This window comes from Anarhichas minor, unplaced genomic scaffold (assembly GCF_050575085.1).
Source record: "Anarhichas minor isolate MPS153535 unplaced genomic scaffold, ASM5057508v1 ptg000079l, whole genome shotgun sequence".
Lineage (NCBI taxonomy): Eukaryota > Metazoa > Chordata > Actinopteri > Perciformes > Anarhichadidae > Anarhichas > Anarhichas minor.
Window position 1 is genome coordinate 1,682,691 of NW_027466525.1, and position 20,178 is coordinate 1,702,868.

Genomic DNA, 20,178 nt, shown 5'->3' on the forward strand with positions numbered 1-20,178 from the left:
AATAATATTGTAAAGATCTATTTTGGCTCCGTCGTGGGAAGTTTATTTGAATAAGTTAGCTCACGGGATCAAGTCTCATATGTCGTGTTCGTGCATTATTAATGTTAAAAACATCTTCTCTGCTCTTCTTTTGAAATATGCAACATGTGTGAGTGTCATTGCTAATAACTAATAAAGTTCAGGGCAAAATCACAATTGGTATGAATGTGTAGGTGTCAGCTGAAAAAGGCTAGAAGTGTGTCTGTCTGTAGTTTCTTACTTTGCTGTGTTCAGGACATTTCTGGGCGTCAATCTCCTTTAAAAGAACGTAGCGACCAGGTGCCTCTAAATAAAAAGGCTTTGTAATCTTACCTTTTCTCAAAGAGCAACAGAAAATGTGTATAATCAGTTAACAAATTGAATCTGTAGTATCTCGTTTATAGCTTGTTTACCAACAGTGTCTGTAATGGAAAGGACAGAAAGGACAGATGTCTTTCCACTCCGACTGTCAGAATCCACAATGTATCTCTCTATACCATCATATTTCCAATGTTTTTTCCTTTATTTGGTTATCAATTCCTGCAGATAATGAAGTCGGTGTTTTAAATACGCCTGCAAATGTTTCACTTTGTATTCTGCAGCATAAATTGCACCTGTTAACACGTCATCCAGGAATTATGAAGGTGTGCAATGTAAATGATGTAATGTCTTACTGTAAAAAAGAGATATGTAGATATGTGTGCAGATTTACGGAGATCAGATTGTTACAAAATGTAAATATCATAAGTCAGGGCTAAACAAATAATTAGTACGTCGACAGAATGTCTTGAAGACATGGTTGGAAAAAGCTGACAGGTAAATGCAATGGAATTAACTAGACAATATTTCCCTAAGTATATAGTATATAGTACCATCAAATGGAAATATGCAAGGGAGTAAATGTACTTAGTTTCTGTCCACCACTGTCTAACATAAACCCTGCAGTGTCATACTTTACATGGCAGGAAGTTGAGCTAATAAACGGCAGCCTTTAAAACAACCTTGCACCTCTCAGTGCGGTTACATCTGGTTGAATAATATTTCAACTTCCTCCTGTAAAGGAACAGCCTTGCAGCTCCAAAACACAACATGACTAGACGTGTTTCTACCTCCCAGCTTTCGGAAAAATGCTTGAGTGTTAAAAAGAAAGTATTCTTTGTATCGAGGTCCATGCATTCATCCTCTTTAAGTTCATGTTGAGTCTTATGAACTAAGCACTTGTTCATCTCTACAGTGGTCTGATGAATAATAGCGATGTTAGGGGGGTTGTGGGATGAGGATAAGAATGTAGTTCAGGACACCATCTTTATTAAAAATCCAGCAGTCCTATTCAATTTTTCAAGCAGTGTCCCAGAATGCAGCTGGGCGCTGAGTTCACTGCCAGCCTCTGTGAAGTTTTCAGACACCGCAGCGTAATCCGACACCTGACATCATCTGTTGATGGGATCTTTGCTATTTGAGTGAAACCAGATGTAATTCCCCTGCCTGGAAAAAAAAAAAGAAACTCCTCCCCAGACCTGGAACTGCCTTTTGTATTTCCTCAAAATCCAACCGGTATATAAACTCACACACTGACCTACTTTGACAGCAGAGGAACACGGTGTCGCACTCAGAAAACTTCACCAAACCCTTTGACTTTCGGACTCAAGGTAAAGTTTATTGTTTTACTTTCAGTTCTGTACATTCCTTCTCTGGAACAGGGTTAGTTTTCAGCTTGTTAAACTTAGTGCAGCGGGATTCAGGTTGAGTAAACCTGATGTGCTGCTCCTCAATGAAGCCAAAGGATTCTCTTCATTACAGGCACTGTTCTGTTTAAGTTTGACTCTCGGGGTTCATTTCCTTTGAATTAAGACAGACAGATTTAGAAGTATTTGTGTAAGCTATGAAAGTGATTATGTTAATAGGATTAGGATTGTGTTGAACGTTAATAGAAAGAGTTTTGGAAGTCAGAGGTGTAGACTTAACTGGGAGCTGTTTCGACCTCTGCAGAGTTAGTGTGTCTTACTCCTGGAACAACATATCATTCAAAATATTGACCAATGCTGTAAAATATACTTCTAAAGAACAAAGAAATGTCCATGGGGAGAATTGCTATGACTCATACAGCGACACACAGTGTGCTTCTTTCACATTAACTGTAGATGATTTGCATAGATCATAAACCCTGCTATTTAAATCATTGCACTTCCTTCAAACCGATCGAGAGTGAAGCCAGACGAGATGTAATCAATATGTGTGTAGGACGCAGCTCAGTTCACACACAGCCTCAAAGATAAGCTTAGTTTAGTTAAACTCAACAGGTCGATGGCCTTTACTGGAAGCAGGGTGTCATAAAACAAGAGAGGAAGTGGGAGACGCTGACGAATGACAGATGGCACGAAAGCAGAGAGAAGCAAAGGTGGAGGAAAAAAGTCCAGTCTGCTGTGATTTCTTTCTCTAAGTCTGGAGTTGAACATGCACCGAGGAAGTGTTTGAATCCCTGATGAGAGAGCAATGGGAACATTTCATATTCTTTATCTGCTTCCTGGTCCTTTGGTGTCTGTATGAAGCTGCTGACAGACGATATTCAATATCTTCAAATTTGATCATGCTTGTGGCCAAAAAAACAAAAGGAGTGTGTTGTTTGCCACCGACCTCTGGACGGGATGTAGAGTGTTATCTCCACTGCAGCTGTTGGAGGGTTTCCTGGGAAATCTAAACCAGCATGCTTCTTGTCTTTGGTGGCACACGAGTGAAACCATCACGTGACAGTACAACCAGCTTAAACCCATTAAAAAGTGATGTGTCAATTTATATCCTTACATTCTTTATAGCAGCTTTGACTCTCACGCCACTCTGAAAAAGAATTCCAGCCAATGCTGAACTCTGAGTTTTGATTTGATGTCTATAAAACATGAGGTTTTTCTGTTCTTTCAGAATGTTGCAGTGTGTGTGCTTGTTGCTGCTGGCGGCCTCGGCCCTGAGCCACCTGGATGAAGCCTCTCTGGACGCCCAGTGGGAGGATTGGAAAATCACACACCGGAGAGAATACAACGGCCTGGTAAGTCTCTGCCATTAACTGTGTGTGTAAGCTTTTCTCCAAATCCAAGAAAAAAGCTATTCCCAACCATATGTAACGACAGTGCTGTTGGTTTTCTGGTGAGGACATTCTCTAATGACTTGCTTTGCCACAACTGAAGAAAACATGATTACACAATTTGATAGTGAAAAGGAAAGTTTACGGACGAAAACAGTACAGTTTTATAAGCTGTAAAACTTCCATGACTCCTCGTATCCTAATAACAGACCACATCCGAACTCAAGATGGGATTTGCACAGAGACAAAGTGTTCCTTTAAAGAAATTTACCAATAAAGTTATCAAAACCTGACTTTGTATGCGATGCAAATTCCTCAAACATTGCACCAAGCTCTCAGAGAGAGACCGAGGGAAAGATCAGACAGATATTAACGGGAGAGGATGTCAGACTTTCATTATCACTGGAGTTGCTCTAAGTTGCGCACCACAGCTGAGTTTACTGAACAATGTCCCTTTTCAACGGTGACTTTCATCAGAGTGTTTTATTTTGAAGTGTTACTGACATTACAGCCCGAGCTGTGTCTGTACGCACCAATGAATAGATGTGCATTCATTTAGCCCTTTCTTCCGTCTTCAGGCTTCTTGTGTTCCCTCTCATCTCTTCTTGCTCTCTTTGTGCTTCGGTAAATTGCTCAACAAGTGGACGTCTTTGTGTTGACTCACTGCCTGTCTAAAGCAGACTCAATTTAACAGCCAGTCAGTTCACTGCTCGTCTCCTCTCTCTCTCTATCGGCTGGCCTGTTTCTGCTGTCGGCAGTCTGGTGGGTATCTAGTCTGGATATTGCAGCTCTGTTGAGAGAACATTAAACAGGGCAGATGTTTTGTTTTGCCAACATTCACTGTTGTATGTTAGTCATATGTTTGTGGTCTTATTTTGTCATTAAAAATGATTCAAATAGCTCATCGTTCCTTTATAGTTTCAAAGATTAAAATGGAGGTAGAGGGTTTATTGTTGACTGTAAAGTCCAAAAAGGAGAGTCAGATTTTAACCAAATAATTAACTTAATGATTTGCTGCCTTTTGTTTTTAGAATAATAATATAATAATAATATTTAGGATTGTTTAAGTTACACTGCCAGAAAGTATTCTAAAAGATCTGGTGCTGCCAGTCCACCAAAATGTTAAGATTGTTGAAGTGTAGATGTTTTCATTTGGTGTTGGATAGTATCATGTCATCAGCATATAAACAGAGTTTTGTGATTATTAGCACCAACTGGGACATCTTAAATGTTTGTGTGATGGTGTACTACAGAGGCAATAGCTTTAAACTTAGCAAAGAGTGCTGTGAGCAGACTTGTCTAGTTCCTTTTATTGCTCATTTGGTAGAGGAATATCTACCAGTGAATGATAGAAGGACAGTTTTCCCCAATGCCAATGTGCCCTTACATTGCACGGCAGCTGGTTTCTCGCAAAACATCACAAGATCACGTAAGAAGTGCGGAATCACATATCACACGAAAAACCAAGTTATCAGGCTTCAAGTAATGTGTTTGTGTCCGAAGCGTCCTGTGAGCAGCTGCTGGCGGCTCAGGGCGTGGTTTAGGTGTGTGTGACGCGACACAGAGATGTGACTGTTGCGTTCAAAACGGCGGCTCCTAAAGAGGTTAGCATAGATGCTGCTATAGCATCAACTATATCACAACTGGAGAATATTTCTTCACTGACAGAAGAGCAAAGAAATACACTCAATGCTTTTCTTGATGGAAAAGATGTGTTCACTCTTCTCCTGACTGGCTTCGGCGTGAGATTCTTTGAAAGTGCCTCTACCAAACAGTTTCCAATGACTTCTGGCTTCCTATATGGTTCCTGTGTCACAAAGCGTGTCAGGTTAAACGTGTCCAAATAAATAGGTGGATTAGAGTTGATGAAGCCTGTCTCTAATAAACTCAATCCATGTACTGGAGGTATACTACTAATTTGTTACCCCAATTACTTTTTTGCAAAGAAGCATAATTGCTTGCGGTATTATTTCCCCTGGCGTCTCATCGAGGTGATTCAGATGACAGGAGGAATACTGAGTGCAGAGAACAGGGTCTGCATCCTTAATCCTTCAGTGTGGGATTTAGATTTACACAACTAAAGTACTACGATTGAGTTTGGGAAAGATTGTGCATTCAGTTGAATGTTAATAATGTAAACATGTCAAGTATCGTCCTCCAAGTCTATTATCCTTCTCTAGTCTTAACCAAGTGCTCTGAGGGCCTAAACATAACCATGCAAAGGTTTAATAATGCTTTAGTTGCTATGATGAGCCACACTACAATCAGAGCAGATCATGTAAGAAAATAACGTTTATACTTTGTTAGTGAGCATTTTGCAAAAATGTTCAGTATCCACATTTAGTGACATAATCGACGCGGCATTACTTTTCTTTCAAAACGTATTTGCTGAAGCACATTAGTATATAAATGTAATTTATAGGAGACACAGTTGAGTAGAAAGGAGCTGTACTAGCCAACAGCAGCATGGGTGTCTTACATGGTTCCTTTACTCAGTGTAGGGCAAAAAGCAGTCTGTGTTAGAAGGTTAGAGAAATGCAGAACCTGCAAATCCATTACGGAAGAGATGATCAATACACCAGATTTTACTTGGACCTGGTTCTACTTCTGTAATGATCTCTTGTTGTTATGTTTTTCTCTAGTTGAGATCTATAAGATCAATACGATTAGAAAAGGAAAATGACTGAATAGCAGAAACAAGTCAATTAAAAAGAGGAGAGGGCCATGATAACTTGGGACAAATAGACTGTCAGCTGTCAGCTGTCCTGTGCCTCTCAAACCATTCATGCAAAGCAGCAAAGAGTCTTCCTGCTTTGAGTTTGGAGAGGATAAAAGAAATGCCACATCACTAATGTTAAAACATGACTCAGTGATGACAAGTTGTGTATAATGTGTCCTCAACACACGGCAGCTACTTCCTCTCTAACATCATCAACTGTAAATCTTTAACAGACATGTTAAAATGTGCCCTCATGTTTTTCTTCCACCAAAAAGAAGAAAAGAAGAAATAGTCTCTGTGCTGCGGGAAAACAATGTTGACTGGAAAAACCTGTAATGCGAAGCCGGCACTGGTTGCTCTACTTCCTTGTTTTGGCCCCGAGAAACAAGACAGATGGAGTCAGAGAACAGAGAAGCAAAAGTAAAGCAGGACGTGCAAAAAGGAGAATTTACAGTCGCTTCATCGTTCTCCTTTTCAGAAAAGTTCATTTCCTAAAGACTGTAGACGCACTTCTGATGAAGCAGATTGTGTTTAGGTTTAACCAGGCAGATAAAGACACGTTAACCGGGATTACCAACTGAAATCACATGGACAAAGAACACATCATCCTTGCTTGCAAATTTAGTTTTCAATTGAGGTTAACTTTCTACTGTACTGCGTACTGCAGTCAGCTGGTATATTGAGCAATGGAAACTCAAAACATGTCCAACAGAGGAAACTCCTCTCTCCTCTCACTCTATGTTTCACCCTCCTTTCTCAGTTTCCCTGTCGCTAAAACTGCCAGCCAGCGTTTTTGTTTTTGTTATTTTGTTGGAGCTCCTGGCTGCGAAGAAGGAAGAAGATGTAGTTTAGCTGGTGTTAAACCAGAGCCGACCACAGACTCACGTCTCGTGCGCTCACTGAGCATCTGTTACGCCTCTTCACCTCTGGCTAGAGGTCACCGCTCCACAGCTCTGGCGCGTGCGTGCGTGCGTGCGTGCGTGCGTGTGTGTGTGTGTGTGGACAGATGCATGTGTGGACTTCATCTACAGTGCTGCATGTGCCTGCGGGTTCATGTACAGTATGCATTTGTGTGTCTTATGTTGTTTATATCTGTATCTGTGTTTACATGCAGTTATTTGAATGTGTGTGTTAATGAGATCATTATGTGGTGTATTATTGACATTCATGTCTCTCTCTCTCTCTCTCTCTCTCTCTCTCTCTCTCTCTCGTAGTGATTTCAATCAGTATTCCTCCAACAGTGCCTCTAATTCAACCCCTCCTTGAACTGACATCACTTAAATAGAACCAAAGTCTCCGCGCATCATTTGCATTTTCCATTACTGGAATGGATATCAAGATAGAAATAATCATTATAGTTATGCTAATGGCTGTTAAGACCACGAATACTAAGCAGAGCGTGGATGTTTTTTAGGTAAGCAACCAAACACTCGGCTCTATCTCATTCCCTAATTGAGACGGCCGAAATGCAAATCAGTCTCCTTAGTTTTTATAGACACGTACAGAGGTGATGAGGTGCCAATATTCTAAAAATAAGGGATGAAGCAACATTTTAAGGCAACTTCCAGTTGCATTGGACAGTCATGTTGCTGTCTAAGCTGTAGGGAAGATCGCTATGTGAACCTGCACTGGTTTAATTGGCCTAATTAATGAAATGAGGCTGTAACACAGGCGAGCTTCCTTTCTTCGCTAATTAAAACGCAGATTTGCCCTATTTGCCCAGATTAATTTCTCTGAGCTGTCAGGTGTTAACACAGGAAGAGAGGAAGGATCTGCATATGTTAAGACCTCAGGTGCAAAGACTTGATGCTCCAAAGTTCATATTTCTAGACCTAATACATCATCATATACATGCTAAAGTCTTCTTTATAAGAAATGCAGACTTCTATTGTCTTAATTTGGAGGACACAAGCGGCCCCCAGTATCCCATAATCCTCATGTCAAGCTTCTGTCTTGACTCAAAGTGACACGTTGCACTTGTTTGTCTCAGGATGAAGAGGGGATTCGCAGGGCCATCTGGGAGAAGAACATGCGGCTGATTGAAGCCCACAACCAGGAGGCAGCGCTGGGCATCCACTCCTACGAGCTGGGGATGAACCACCTGGGCGACATGGTGAGTCTGAGCCGGTCCTGCATGCTTGAGGCCACATTTCTGTTATTTGCTTCATCCCATGTAAGGTGTCATAGGGGCAAGACAGCCGACTCTGTGTGTAGGACGCTTCACGACTCCTGGACAGAAAGATGGTTTCATTCTTTTCCATTCTTCACTCTGTTCTATGACATCATCTACACGCTACAGATTACGTGGTTTTTGACATTTATGCTCTCAGAAGTCTATTTCTGGCCTCTCCTACCGGATCGCCTTCGCATGTCATCCAAGTGAAAGCAATGATTGGTTGATGTCCGATGTATAGCAGAAAACACAAGCTAATTTGCCAGAATGACTATCTTTAAAGACATAAATGTCATGGAGATCATGACACACAAATATCAAGTGACAGCTAAATGCACGGCAGCCAATGACAGAAATCAGACATTTTCCAGCTTGTTTCCACAACATTTCATTACCAGAAACCAATCAAGTTGCTATTTTATCATTATTTATATTACAATAATATCACTGGCTCAGCCAACACCAGACCTCCGTCTCAGGTTAATGAAGTAAAGAAATACCAACTGCCATGCCGAGGAACTGCACCACGTGTTTGCCGTTCACAGGCCTCGGGTTCTGATCTTGTATCACACATTCAAGTTTTCCCAGATAAAAAAAAATTCTTTTCATTCTGGATTAATATGCTGACTTGCTTGTTTTGTACCCAAAGAGATTCAGTTTACTGTCACATAGGACGAAGGAAAGCATAAAATTCTCACTTTTGAGATGCTGGAACCAGCAAAATGTAATGCGTTTTTGTTTTTTTGCTGAAATGTGCTCAATTCTAAATGACGGACCATTCGTACCACACAGAGGGGAAGTGACTTCATTAGACATTACTCCACTATATCTTCAGCAAATAGCTTTTTGTGGCTACAGGCCTATTATTGCTCTGAGCGTTGAATAGATCATCTTTGACGATTTGATTATGAAAATAGTTGGCAATTAATTTTCTCACAATGGACTAATCCTTGCAGCTCTAGAGGATCAATCAGCAGTGACCCATTTTCAGCTACAGTCTGAGATACAGCTGTTAGCAACTGGGACAATTGATCTGCGTGCTGAGTGCATTCATTCGCATGTTGTGATAGAACCAGCTCCTACGTGTCAGAGATTCATATTCTCCACAGCCGCTGTGTCTTTTAGCTGCTGTCGTCTCCGTTTGTTGTGCACGCTGCAGCCCGCTGGGGTGAAACTAAATGGGTTTGGTGTCCTTAGATCAGCGGCAGTCGCTGACGTGTGTGTGTCAGAGCGTCATGACTGATGGTTGTTTTTGTAATCAAGTTGCCGGCTGTAACAAGCCGTACATCAAAAAATGTGTGGGAAGCAATATGGGTGAAAAACACAGGCTCATTTATTAGTGACAGGAAGACGTTTACACATTCAAGACTTCTGGATAAATGGCCAATTTCATGTGTTGATGTAGAAACAGGTGGCCGGGAAATGAAGGATGTTTTTCCATTTTCATCTTGCACTTAGGTGAAACGAAAGGAAGCACCAGATGGTCTGTAGTTCTTCTGTTGGTGATCTCTCGGCTCGCATACTGAGCTGTAATGAAAGCACTGGGGACATTATTTTAAACAGATAATACAGGAGTTCCCTTATTTCACCTCCTCTTTTGCTCTTATCCTCCTCGTCTGCTTCCTGCTTTACGTCGTTGTTTTGTAAATCTTGCAGCGTTGCACTTCTGTGCCCCCTCTGGTGTCACTGTTTGACATTAGTACAGTGCAGAAAAACTCCATTTCCTTTTGGAGTAAACTGCTCAACCCATCCCTTCATGAAAGACTTTTCATCCTCCGTCACCCTGCTGAATCAAATCCTCCCCCTCCCGTATCTTCTTGTTCTTGTCTTAAGTCTAAAAATAAATCCTCTCCAGCTCTCTTCTCTTGTTCCCGTTCCAACACATTTTCTATGTCACAAGATTATTCCAGGAACCAAGGGAAGTTTCATATCATCTGTTGTCGGAGGGGTGCAACCTGTAATCCTTAACTTCTGCTCTTCAAAGAGATCATTTCTTTGAATATATCTTGTTTTGATCAAGAAACTCAACCTCCTTCTGCACTCATCTTTTCTGAACGAGAGCGTCAGAAACATTCCTAAACCCCCCCCCCCCCCCCCCCCCCCCCCCCCCCCCGATGTAAAACATTAACTTTGTCTCCGCTCACGCAGACGTCAGAGGAAGTGTCCGAGAAGATGACCGGTCTGCAGGTCCCGATGGACAGCGAGCGCAGCTTCACCACGGCTCTGGACGATGCGGTGTTCAAGTTTCCCAAATCCATTGACTACCGCAAGAAGGGCATGGTGACTCCAGTGAAGAACCAGGTCAGAGGTCATCTAGCACACATCTTAGTCGTTGTATATTTAGTAAAAAACACACAAACTGTGGTAACACATTCATGATTCTTCTTATTGGATATCTGGTTCACCGGAGCTTCTATGTTTGTTTGTTTTTGGCGGCTTCTTAGGGTGAAGCGTAGTTATTCATTTTATAGTTACTGTACTCATCTTTAAAGCACTCTCTTCCAATAAAAGCATTTGTTTTGGTTTTTCAAGAGAAAGACCTCAATGGTGAAGAAAAACTAGGTTGGTTTGGTGAAGGTTCATCTGCTTAAAGCCTTCACCTCCGATACAGATCAGTGCAAAGCAGCTTCCATAAGCTTCCACTGTGCTGCCTAAGATGTGTGACCTAATAAATTCCCATCAAAGCTCCACCTACCTAGGAGAGGTCTCATCAGCCAGAATAACTGGAAAAACCTTGAGACCATGTTGTGATGGGATCACACAGCTCGTCCTTATTCCCAGGGCGCTGATTACGGACGCTCTGTCTCACACACAATCTGTGTCAATTACCTACTGTAATACCCCATCCATGTCATCAGCAGACGCTTAGAGAAAATGATGCGGGAGTGTGATGAAGTAGTATTATAACAGGAAAATGAAACTGGGAACCTCACAACCCTGGCACCCGCAACATAGTGGAGAAACTGGGCTTACAGGAAATATGGCAATGACAATCAGAAGAGCACAATGAGGACAGAGAACGTGATCAAGAGCTGATATCACATGATTAAAGAGTTTCACTTCAGTAAGCACAGCGATCAAAGCAGACCTGGGACATATGAGGACATCGGGCTGAAAAATGAATGTTGCAGTTCATGAGAATCAAAACATCTCACGATGGAACAAGTTATTAAGTCTTATTCCTCAGTCAGTAGTTTTCTCATTAACTGAAATACAAGATATGAATCTACAGATAGAAGTTTCTTCGGTTCATGCGTTTGATGGTGTTTGTTTGAGGGCTTGGGGGAGAGCTGCTGAGAAAGATGTCCCACGGCTGCTTCCAGGCAAAACGCTGAGAAGGAAACTCACTGATTTCTGTGGGGAAATGTTGCTGTGGGAGGCAGAAGCAAAAATAATCAGACGGGAACAAATAAAGAAAGCAAACGGTCGCCAGAAAAACAAAAAAGTTGGCAGTGTACGTTGCTGCACGCTGCGGGATACGTTGAATGTTAACGTTTCTGAATAAAACATCCGTTTCATGAACAAGTTTCATTTAAAATGTGATCGGTTCGGTTCAGGCAACAAAACTACTTTGTAAAGGTTAGAAAAAAGACACAAGCAGCAGTCTCCAGGGTGAAAGTCCTGTGTTTGTTATGTTAGAAGTTTCTTGTGCAAATATTAAAATAAGTATGCACAATTATGAAAACATTATAAGTAAGCACTTTTTTTTTTACTCTAAATCCTTAAAAATAAGACGAGTTCAGGAACACAAGGTTCACACTCAAAACCCGTTTTACGAAGCGTTAGTTCAAAAGAAAATATTCAAAAGCTCCTCCAACATGAGTGAGCGCGAGAGAGCAGCAGCATGTGATCTCAGAGAGGCTGAATGAGAGTTTTGAGTATGTGGTGAGAATCCTCCACTTTCAACCTTCATTCACGCTCCAGAAAGGTCAACACGGTCCCAGTTAGTGTACGAGGTGGTAACCTGCCGGAGGAAGCAGCCTGTTCTCACTGCTAAAGGACTTTGAAAACTCAAGAATGGGTTCAGTTATTAAATGTAATTAGTCATTGTGAGTGGATCGGACAGCCGGGCCGTGTTTCATGTAAACAAGGGTTGAGCAGAACAGGAAGTAGATCGACTGAAATATGCTGTACATCTGTGCTTTCTGCTGGCAGGCAGAGAGCAGCAGAATGATGGGATGTTATCTAATGAACATCGGAGCTGAAGCTGACGCACTGAAGTCTCAGCACGGTCAATGATTCATAATCAATGACACATTTTACTGTTATAGTTCATCTATTTTCATTTTGTTTCATTAACTTTGAGTTTTTAATGTTTTTCTACAAACACATGCATATTTTTGTACATTTATTTACCCCAAATTAGGCTTCATTAGTCCAGAAATGTTTAGTTCAAGCATGTTTTTTATTTATACTGACACTAGATTTAGCTTAAAGATTTGATATATATATATATGATATATAATAGTGTACAGAAAAACAAAAAGATGATAACTGCAAATATTTTAAACATGTCAGATGGATCATTTTCCATTTCTATTGTACATGTGGGTTTATGTGGAGGACGTTGTCGCCCTCTGGTGGATGAAAGTCAAACTGCAGCCATGAGCAGGATGTATTGAGCTGCTTCCTGTCGTTCATGAATTATGCAGCAGTCTGACTTCACTCTCTGCATACTAACAAGTCTGCCGCTTCCTCCCCGACGGAAGCACGAGGACTGAATCCTGTTTTTGATGTTTTGTTTGTTTTGAGGCAAATTTCAGTTTTACTCTGCGCTCAAAGCCGCATTCAGAACATCCTCCGGTGAGATGATGTGATTAGCCCACACGCTTAGAGACTCCGAGCAGCAGGGTGTTCTCCTGGAGCAGCAGAGGTGTTTCTAACCCAAAGCCAGATGATCATTTATAGTCAGACAGCGACTCTGGTGGTGTTTTACTCCTTCATGACTGAGAGAGCGTCTCCAGCACACCACAGAGATCCTGTTATTTAACGGAACACTGGTTTGACATTTGGATTTCATAATTCTATTTGTCACTAGTGAAATTAGATGATATGTTTTTTTAATGCCACTATAGGTGCATTCACATGGGTGGATTTAGAGACAATGGTCCCCACCACCTCCCCTACATAAGAGCAAGACACACAGACTTTATATTTGTTGTCTGTTTGTCTCTTTGTAGTTGTTACTGATCTCTTCTGTAGGCGACTAAGAGGGGCCAGCCTTAATGTCTATATCAGCCTTCAAATCACTGGAGTTAATCTAACATTCTGATGGGCATTCCATGTCATCAGTAGTGTCCTGCTCAGGTGACCACAGGTTTATAATCTTAGAACACATATCAGTGACTGTGGCATAGTATTGTTGATAAAACATCACATTTCTCCCTGTGTGACATGTTCTCACACAGAAACATCTGCCTCCCAGTGGACAGACAGGAGAAGACACGCCTCTCATCTATCAGTTTGATTTCCCTTTAGGCTGATGAGATATTAATGCAGTTTTCATTACTGATTAATCTGCCAATTATCTTTTTAATGTGGAGTGTAAAATATGCAAAAAAAAGTCTGTCCGTTTCCTAAAGCCCAGGGTGCCGCCTTTAGATTACTTATTTTCCCTTATACTAACAATTCAGAACCCAAAGATATTCAGTTTATTCTCACATATGACAAAGAAAAGCAGCAAATCTTCCCAGCTGAGAAGCAGGAACAAGTACATTTGTACATTTGTTTGGCTTTTTTGCTACAGAATTTGCTCACATCATTTTCTGTTTGGTCGTATCCATCGTCCAACCTGTAACGGGGCCTATATGTGCATATCGTATCATCAAACTACAACCACCTCACTCTCCTCTCTTTCATTAACTCCTGACAGGGTTCCTGTGGCTCCTGTTGGGCCTTCAGTTCGGCCGGGGCCCTCGAGGGCCAGTTGGCCAAGACGACGGGGAAGCTGCTGGACCTGAGTCCCCAGAACCTGGTGGACTGCGTCAAGGAGAACAGCGGCTGCGGAGGAGGATACATGACCAACGCCTTCAAGTACGTGCAGGACAACGGAGGCATTGACTCGGAGGCGGCCTACCCGTACGTCGGAGAGGTAAGGAAGCCACAATGCTGCACACGTGAAGGAAATATATCAGTTGAATCCTTAACTTCCCCTTCAGTGGGTCAACATGTTACCCAAACGTTCACGTGTCCTGAGACTGAGGTCAATCACATCTTTAAATGCTTCGTTTCTCTTTCCTGTCATGTGCTGTTGGTGTGACATCCTGTTCTGTGGTCATAACCCACAACTAGAACCAGACTCACTGCCTCCCCTCAGACTGAATTGAGAGACCTATGCAACACTATTAATGATGTGCAACGTGGAAAAAAAGGTCCATCTCATAGGACTTTTTCCACCCTTAATATGATTTGTCTTACTTTTACTTGAAAGATAATCATGCTGTGAGTTTTGGAACTACAGTTCCCATGATGCTTTGACAGATTAGACAGCAAACAATAAGAATAAAAGTTGCTCTGGAGTCAGCTGTTATTTGAAGTCACAATATCATCCACAACACAAAATGAATATACATAAACTATGCCTAAATAATATATAGGATATCGAATAACAACAATACATTATCAACAGCAAAAAAAAAGAAGTCAAAGTGTAACTTTAACACTCTGGTTTTATTAAATGACACTAAAGCGAGAAAACAAATTACCACAACAGAGCTGCAGACAGACTGAAACCAAAGGCGGTCGGCGGTTCCTCACTTGGCTTTCAGGGTGTCACACTTCACCCAATCAGGCTTCAGCAAGAGCAAAATCACACCGTTTATTCCACTTTGATCTTTAAAGCAGCAACAATATCAGACTGAAGGGAGGCGGCTTATCACAGACGATGAGTGGTCCTAAACACAGTTTCCTCTTAAGTTAACTGTTGGTGCAATGAGGAAGACTTAAAGGCTGCATTCTCCCCATTGTTTGGATACTAGGAACGTACCGAGGCTGTGATCAGAGTCACATGAGGAGTGCATGTGACAGTAAGATCACCAGGTTTGCTGCACAGGCCTGCAACTAAAAAATATTTTTATTATCGATTTATCCGATGTTTTGTTTGTTAATCAGTTATTTGTTTTTTGATAAAACATCAGAAAACGACTCCCAATGTGACATCATCAAAAGTCTTGTTTTGTCAGAACAAAAGTCCAAAACCCCAAAATATTCACTTTACTACAGTGGAAAAGCAGCACATCTGGGAACCATTAAATATTTGTCATTCTTGTTAAAAAGTGACCTGAAGAAGTTTCTGTTGATCCTTTTCTGGTTTGTTGCAGCTTCCTTTTGTATAAAGATTACGACCATAACTGACGTAGTTCTTAAATTTGAAGCATTGCATTTTCCAGCTACAATTTCTTAGTCAGTTTTTTTTTTTTTTTTGCCAGAAGAGAACACAGAGATCTCAACCAGGTTTATTCAGGATTGTTTCCTCCTCCTTTTGTCTTGAAGGACCAGCCGTGCCGCTACAACTCATCGGGCATGGCAGCCCAGTGCAAAGGCTTCAAGGAGATCACAGTGGGCGACGAGCAAGCGCTGGCTCGAGCTCTGTGTAAAGTGGGTCCCATCTCCGTGGGCATCGACGCCTCGCTCGGCACCTTCCAGTTCTACCAGAGAGGTCAGTGAGACGCTCACATGTCTGATATCTGACACTGAATTATCTGATTCTTGTTATGACATGTTTGTACTGTTCTATGCAAATAATATTAAAGTAGAGACGAAGTCACAACACTGCATTTTGTTGTCAAGGAAAGACACTACAGGTGAAGAGGGTAAAGAAAATGAACTAGATATCACCATGAAACTTCCCCGTTATTACTGACATTAAGACAATCCTTTCTACATTAAAGTCTGTGATTAAATATGCAAATGAGGCATTATCTAGGAGAAATAGACAGCGTAGTAAAATCAACACCTCAATGTGTATTTGGGATGTTTTCTGAAAGAAGACATGTTATGGAAGCAAATTAGCAGAACATCTCTTTTTCTACAGAAGCCCAGAACGGACAAACCAAACATGTGCTTCTACACACTCCGCACACGGGAGAAGTTTCAGTTGGTTGCAATCTGCATCCTCGCCACTAGAGGTCGCCAGATCCTACACACTGGCCCTTTAAGAAGTGTGATAAAAAATAATTGCTAACACATTTTCTATCTTGTCAGTGGTTTAGTATGTTTTAGCCCTTTAACTCTTAATAGGAAGGACCTTTCAGGCAGTGGTAACAGGAAGTGTGTTTTAACACGTCAGGTCCCAGAATTCTAAAGGCATGTTGTTCTAATTAAGAAGTCAGTCATTAATAACTCTGCTCAGGTTTCATGCTGCTCACAGCTTGAGTAGTCGTCCACACAGCAGCAGCAAAGTGAGAGACGTTGGTCAACCTGCTGAGGTGTGCGGCTTGTCGCCTGCAGCTCTTCACCTAACAGATCACTGTGCCCCCCCCCCCCCCCCCCCTTCTTCCATCACTCCCTGACGGATTTCAAACTGACACACTGACAAAAACAAAAAAGACCGAAATGACTGTTCATTGTTGATGAACGATTGTAGTCGGCTAAACCAGATGGGAAATGACTCCGCCAATAAAAACTATTATATGGGAAGAATATTATGTGAATATGTTGACTTACGCAGACCATAGAAAGCATCTAAACTGCGTGTGATTTCCTAAAAATATTAACTTTAAAACATGACTGCTTTTAGGCCTTTCGGGATTTCTCCACCAAAATGTTCTTCCTCGCAGCGCGGAGAGACTTTCATGTTGGAAAATAAAACCTTCTTGAACTAGCTGAATAATTAAAACTACCTCATCGAAACTGTAACACTGAAACCTGAGCCGCACATGTATGTGTGTTGGTTCACTGGTGCACTTCCAGCTCTGAATGTCTCCTCGCTCACTCTTCCTCTCCGCCATCGTGTTCCCAGGTATTTACTACGACCGCAACTGCAACAAAGACGACATCAATCACGCCGTGCTGGCTGTTGGCTTCGGAGTGAACACCAAGGGGAGGAAATTCTGGATCGTCAAGAACAGGTGGGGGGACACATCATCACCTGTCGAGAGCGGCATCAGGTGGCTCATAAGGCCGCCGAAAGTGAAACGACACGGCGGCGTCGATTTGACGCCGTCTGTCGGGCGTGTTGGTGACAAACTGAAATGCTTCTTTGACTCCCGGCGATGCTCAACGACTCTCATGTGTCTTTCTGTCCATCTCATCTTTTGTCTTTTTCTTTCTTTTGTCCCTGACAGCTGGAGCGACCAGTGGGGCAAGCAGGGCTACATCATGATGGCACGTAACCGCGATAACCTCTGCGGCATCGCCAACCTCGCCAGCTACCCCGTCGTGTGAAGAAGGACGAAAAGGGGCTTTGCTTAGACTACGACACACAGAAATGCACTTGACTATGTATGCAGAGCTCATTCCTACCATGGATGTATTATTAAACTGGTGGTCCAGTTGCAAATAAATCCCCTGGAGCCCAAAAACTAAATTTTAAAAGAGACATCTCAGGTCAATTATCACTCTTATTATTGTACATTTTTAAAAACAGTTCCAAAGCCCCAGAAAAGTATTTTTTGGTTTTTCTGAATGACATCACTGCTGAACGGTTTGCCCGTTCTCATTGGCTCATACCTGGGCCAGAGGCATGATGGGATTAACACATAACCCAGGAAGTAACCCGGAAGCTAGAAACCTTTTTTGGTGAATGCGCCGCAGGCGAGCAGTTCTCATTGAACTGAACAGACACCATTTTTGGGGACCCAGTTCTATAATACATCCATGAGTCCAACATACAAAACCACTGCAAACAATAACAGAGGATTTTATTCTGTCTTGCTGGTTTTTAAAACGGCAAACATATATTTTTGAATCACCAAACATTAAAATAAGAAACCAGACTCTTTTGGAATGAACCTCTTCCAGCGATGAAAAGTGTGAAACGTTTGTGTGAAGTCTTAGATTCCAAGTGTCTGATGAGGACGTTTGGTTTATCTTGAGTTATTTGAAGCACTTTGAACCCCTTTAAGACTCTTCAGTTGTATCTTCGCACCAGCAGACCTCCACGGTGGTCTGCTCCATAAACAGATATAGTACCTCCAGGGCCTGCTGTTAGTGACCCTAAACCTGAACACTGTACCAAGTCCAATCTCAGCAGGCACTCAACTCACAGTAACATGCTTCAGCTTTAACTACAAGTCAAGAACCAACAGAGTTTAAATTTACTGTGACAGGAAGCATTGCTGGCCAATGGGAGCTCCTCCTTTTCCTTTCAACGCAGTCGGTTCTTTTAAAATTTTAAGTTTTTTCTCTCGATCGTGTCGACTTTTGTTTTTCTGTTCAGCACTTTTTCTGATGATCAAACTGTAAACTGGTGTTTTCTATGAATAAAGGTTTCATTTTGAAGTTAAATGCATCGTTTAAATTCCTCATTCACAACTGTTTTAGATGAATGTAGCTAAGCAGAAAAGCTAGAATCATGTCCTCAACGAGCTGCATTGTGTTCAGTATATATGTGACGTCTGGCCGTATACTCTGAACACACCGTCTTTGTGATCGAGGAGTTGCCTCCACATGGCTCTCAGCGAGGCGACGAATTTCTAATTTAGCACCTTTGAAGTTCTAAGTGTAGCGTTTCATTCATTTCTTTCACTCTGAGAGACTAAATGTGTTGTTTTCACAACTTGAAGTGGTTCAGTTTATCCAGTTAAGAATTAAAGTGAGACTTCAAGAAGAAAAGTTGGGTTTCTATTTTGCAAATTTGCTCGATCTGATACGTGAAGAGAGGCCTGCTGTTTGAACCCCGCATGAGCCGAAGTCTAATAACAGATTCATAATATAATATCTCAGGGATCTCGTTAGAATAACGGGATTCGTGGTGCAGCACAGAACATAATGTTCAAGAAATAAACATATTGAGAACGTGTGGGAATGTAATTAATCAATGAATTTCATCCAAACTCTTTAAGAGTTTGGATGAAATACAAGAAATATTTTTCCTCGGTCAAGAATATAACTTTTGGCAGAAACGTAATAATATTGAAAAGCAAAACAAAATATCCGCCATGAGGTCCGAGAAAACTAAAACAAAATAATCCAAAATGAATAAACAATGCAACATGTATGTGCAAACTGGTAGGATTCTGTTTGTTATATCAAACTGTGTAAAGTGTACCTGAGTGGTACAAAGCACATTAAATATGATCACGTGCACAGTGTTCATCAGGGGGCATAACCATCATAGATGGAGTGGTCGATTTTAAATTCAGCAATTTATTTACAAATTTGACATTTTATATGATTGTTATTGATTAACAGTTGAAGCAGAATGGGTTATTATCCATCTGCTCACCCGACACTTTGGTCCAGAGACCTCGCCAACATCTGGCAGAGCGCCACACAGTGTGTTGACCTTTCATCAGGTCTGAACCACCTCCTGACCTTTGCTCCAGGAACACACACGTCCCTTCAACTGCACCGACTGTACAGGAACACACACGTCCCTTCAACTGCACCGACTGTACAGGAACACACACGTCCCTTCAACTGCACCGACTGTACAGGAACACACACGTCTCTTCAACTGCACCGACTGTACAGGAACACACACGTCTCTTCAACTGCACCGACTGTACAGGAACACACACGTCCCTTCAACTGCACCGACTGTACAGGAACACACACGTCCCTTCAACTGCACCGACTGTACAGGAACACACACGTCTCTTCAACTGCACCGACTGTACAGGAACACACACGTCCCTTCAACTGCACCGACTGTATTTCCATGTCGTTCGTGTTCCCGCGACGCTGAATCCTAATGTTTAGTAACCTCCCTGACCTTCTCTGCCTACACCACCGTCATACGAAAGAAAATCTTCTAACTTTGAAATATCATATATTCTGTACAACAACATATTAATTTCCCCGTCGGGGGAATATTTTTCATTTCCATTTGTTCAGCCCTGAGGACGATATGTTAAACTTACACACAAAATATTTACTAATCTCATTGTGTTAACGTCTATTAAGCTCTTTAAGCACACATGACGTTTTATTGAACATTTTATCCTGTTAAATCTAAATCATTTGTTTCATCCAACATATTTGCATTGTGAGTTGTAGTTCACATCACCGCCTCTAAGGTGCTGGTGCGCC

At 41.7% G+C, this 20,178-nt stretch overlaps 1 protein-coding gene across 1 annotated transcript; it reads left to right on the plus strand.

The window, feature by feature from the left end:
* The first annotated feature begins 1,416 nt into the window (after window positions 1-1,416).
* ctsk (cathepsin K) lies at window positions 1,417-18,432 on the plus strand. Its single transcript, XM_076081250.1, has 8 exons — window positions 1,417-1,667; window positions 2,935-3,058; window positions 7,804-7,926; window positions 10,135-10,287; window positions 13,859-14,077; window positions 15,478-15,643; window positions 16,946-17,054; window positions 17,271-18,432. Exons 2-8 carry the CDS (start codon window positions 2,936-2,938, stop codon window positions 17,368-17,370), a joined length of 993 nt encoding a protein of 330 aa, XP_075937365.1. The 5' UTR covers window positions 1,417-1,667; window position 2,935; the 3' UTR covers window positions 17,371-18,432.
* The last annotated feature ends 1,746 nt before the right edge of the window (window positions 18,433-20,178 follow it).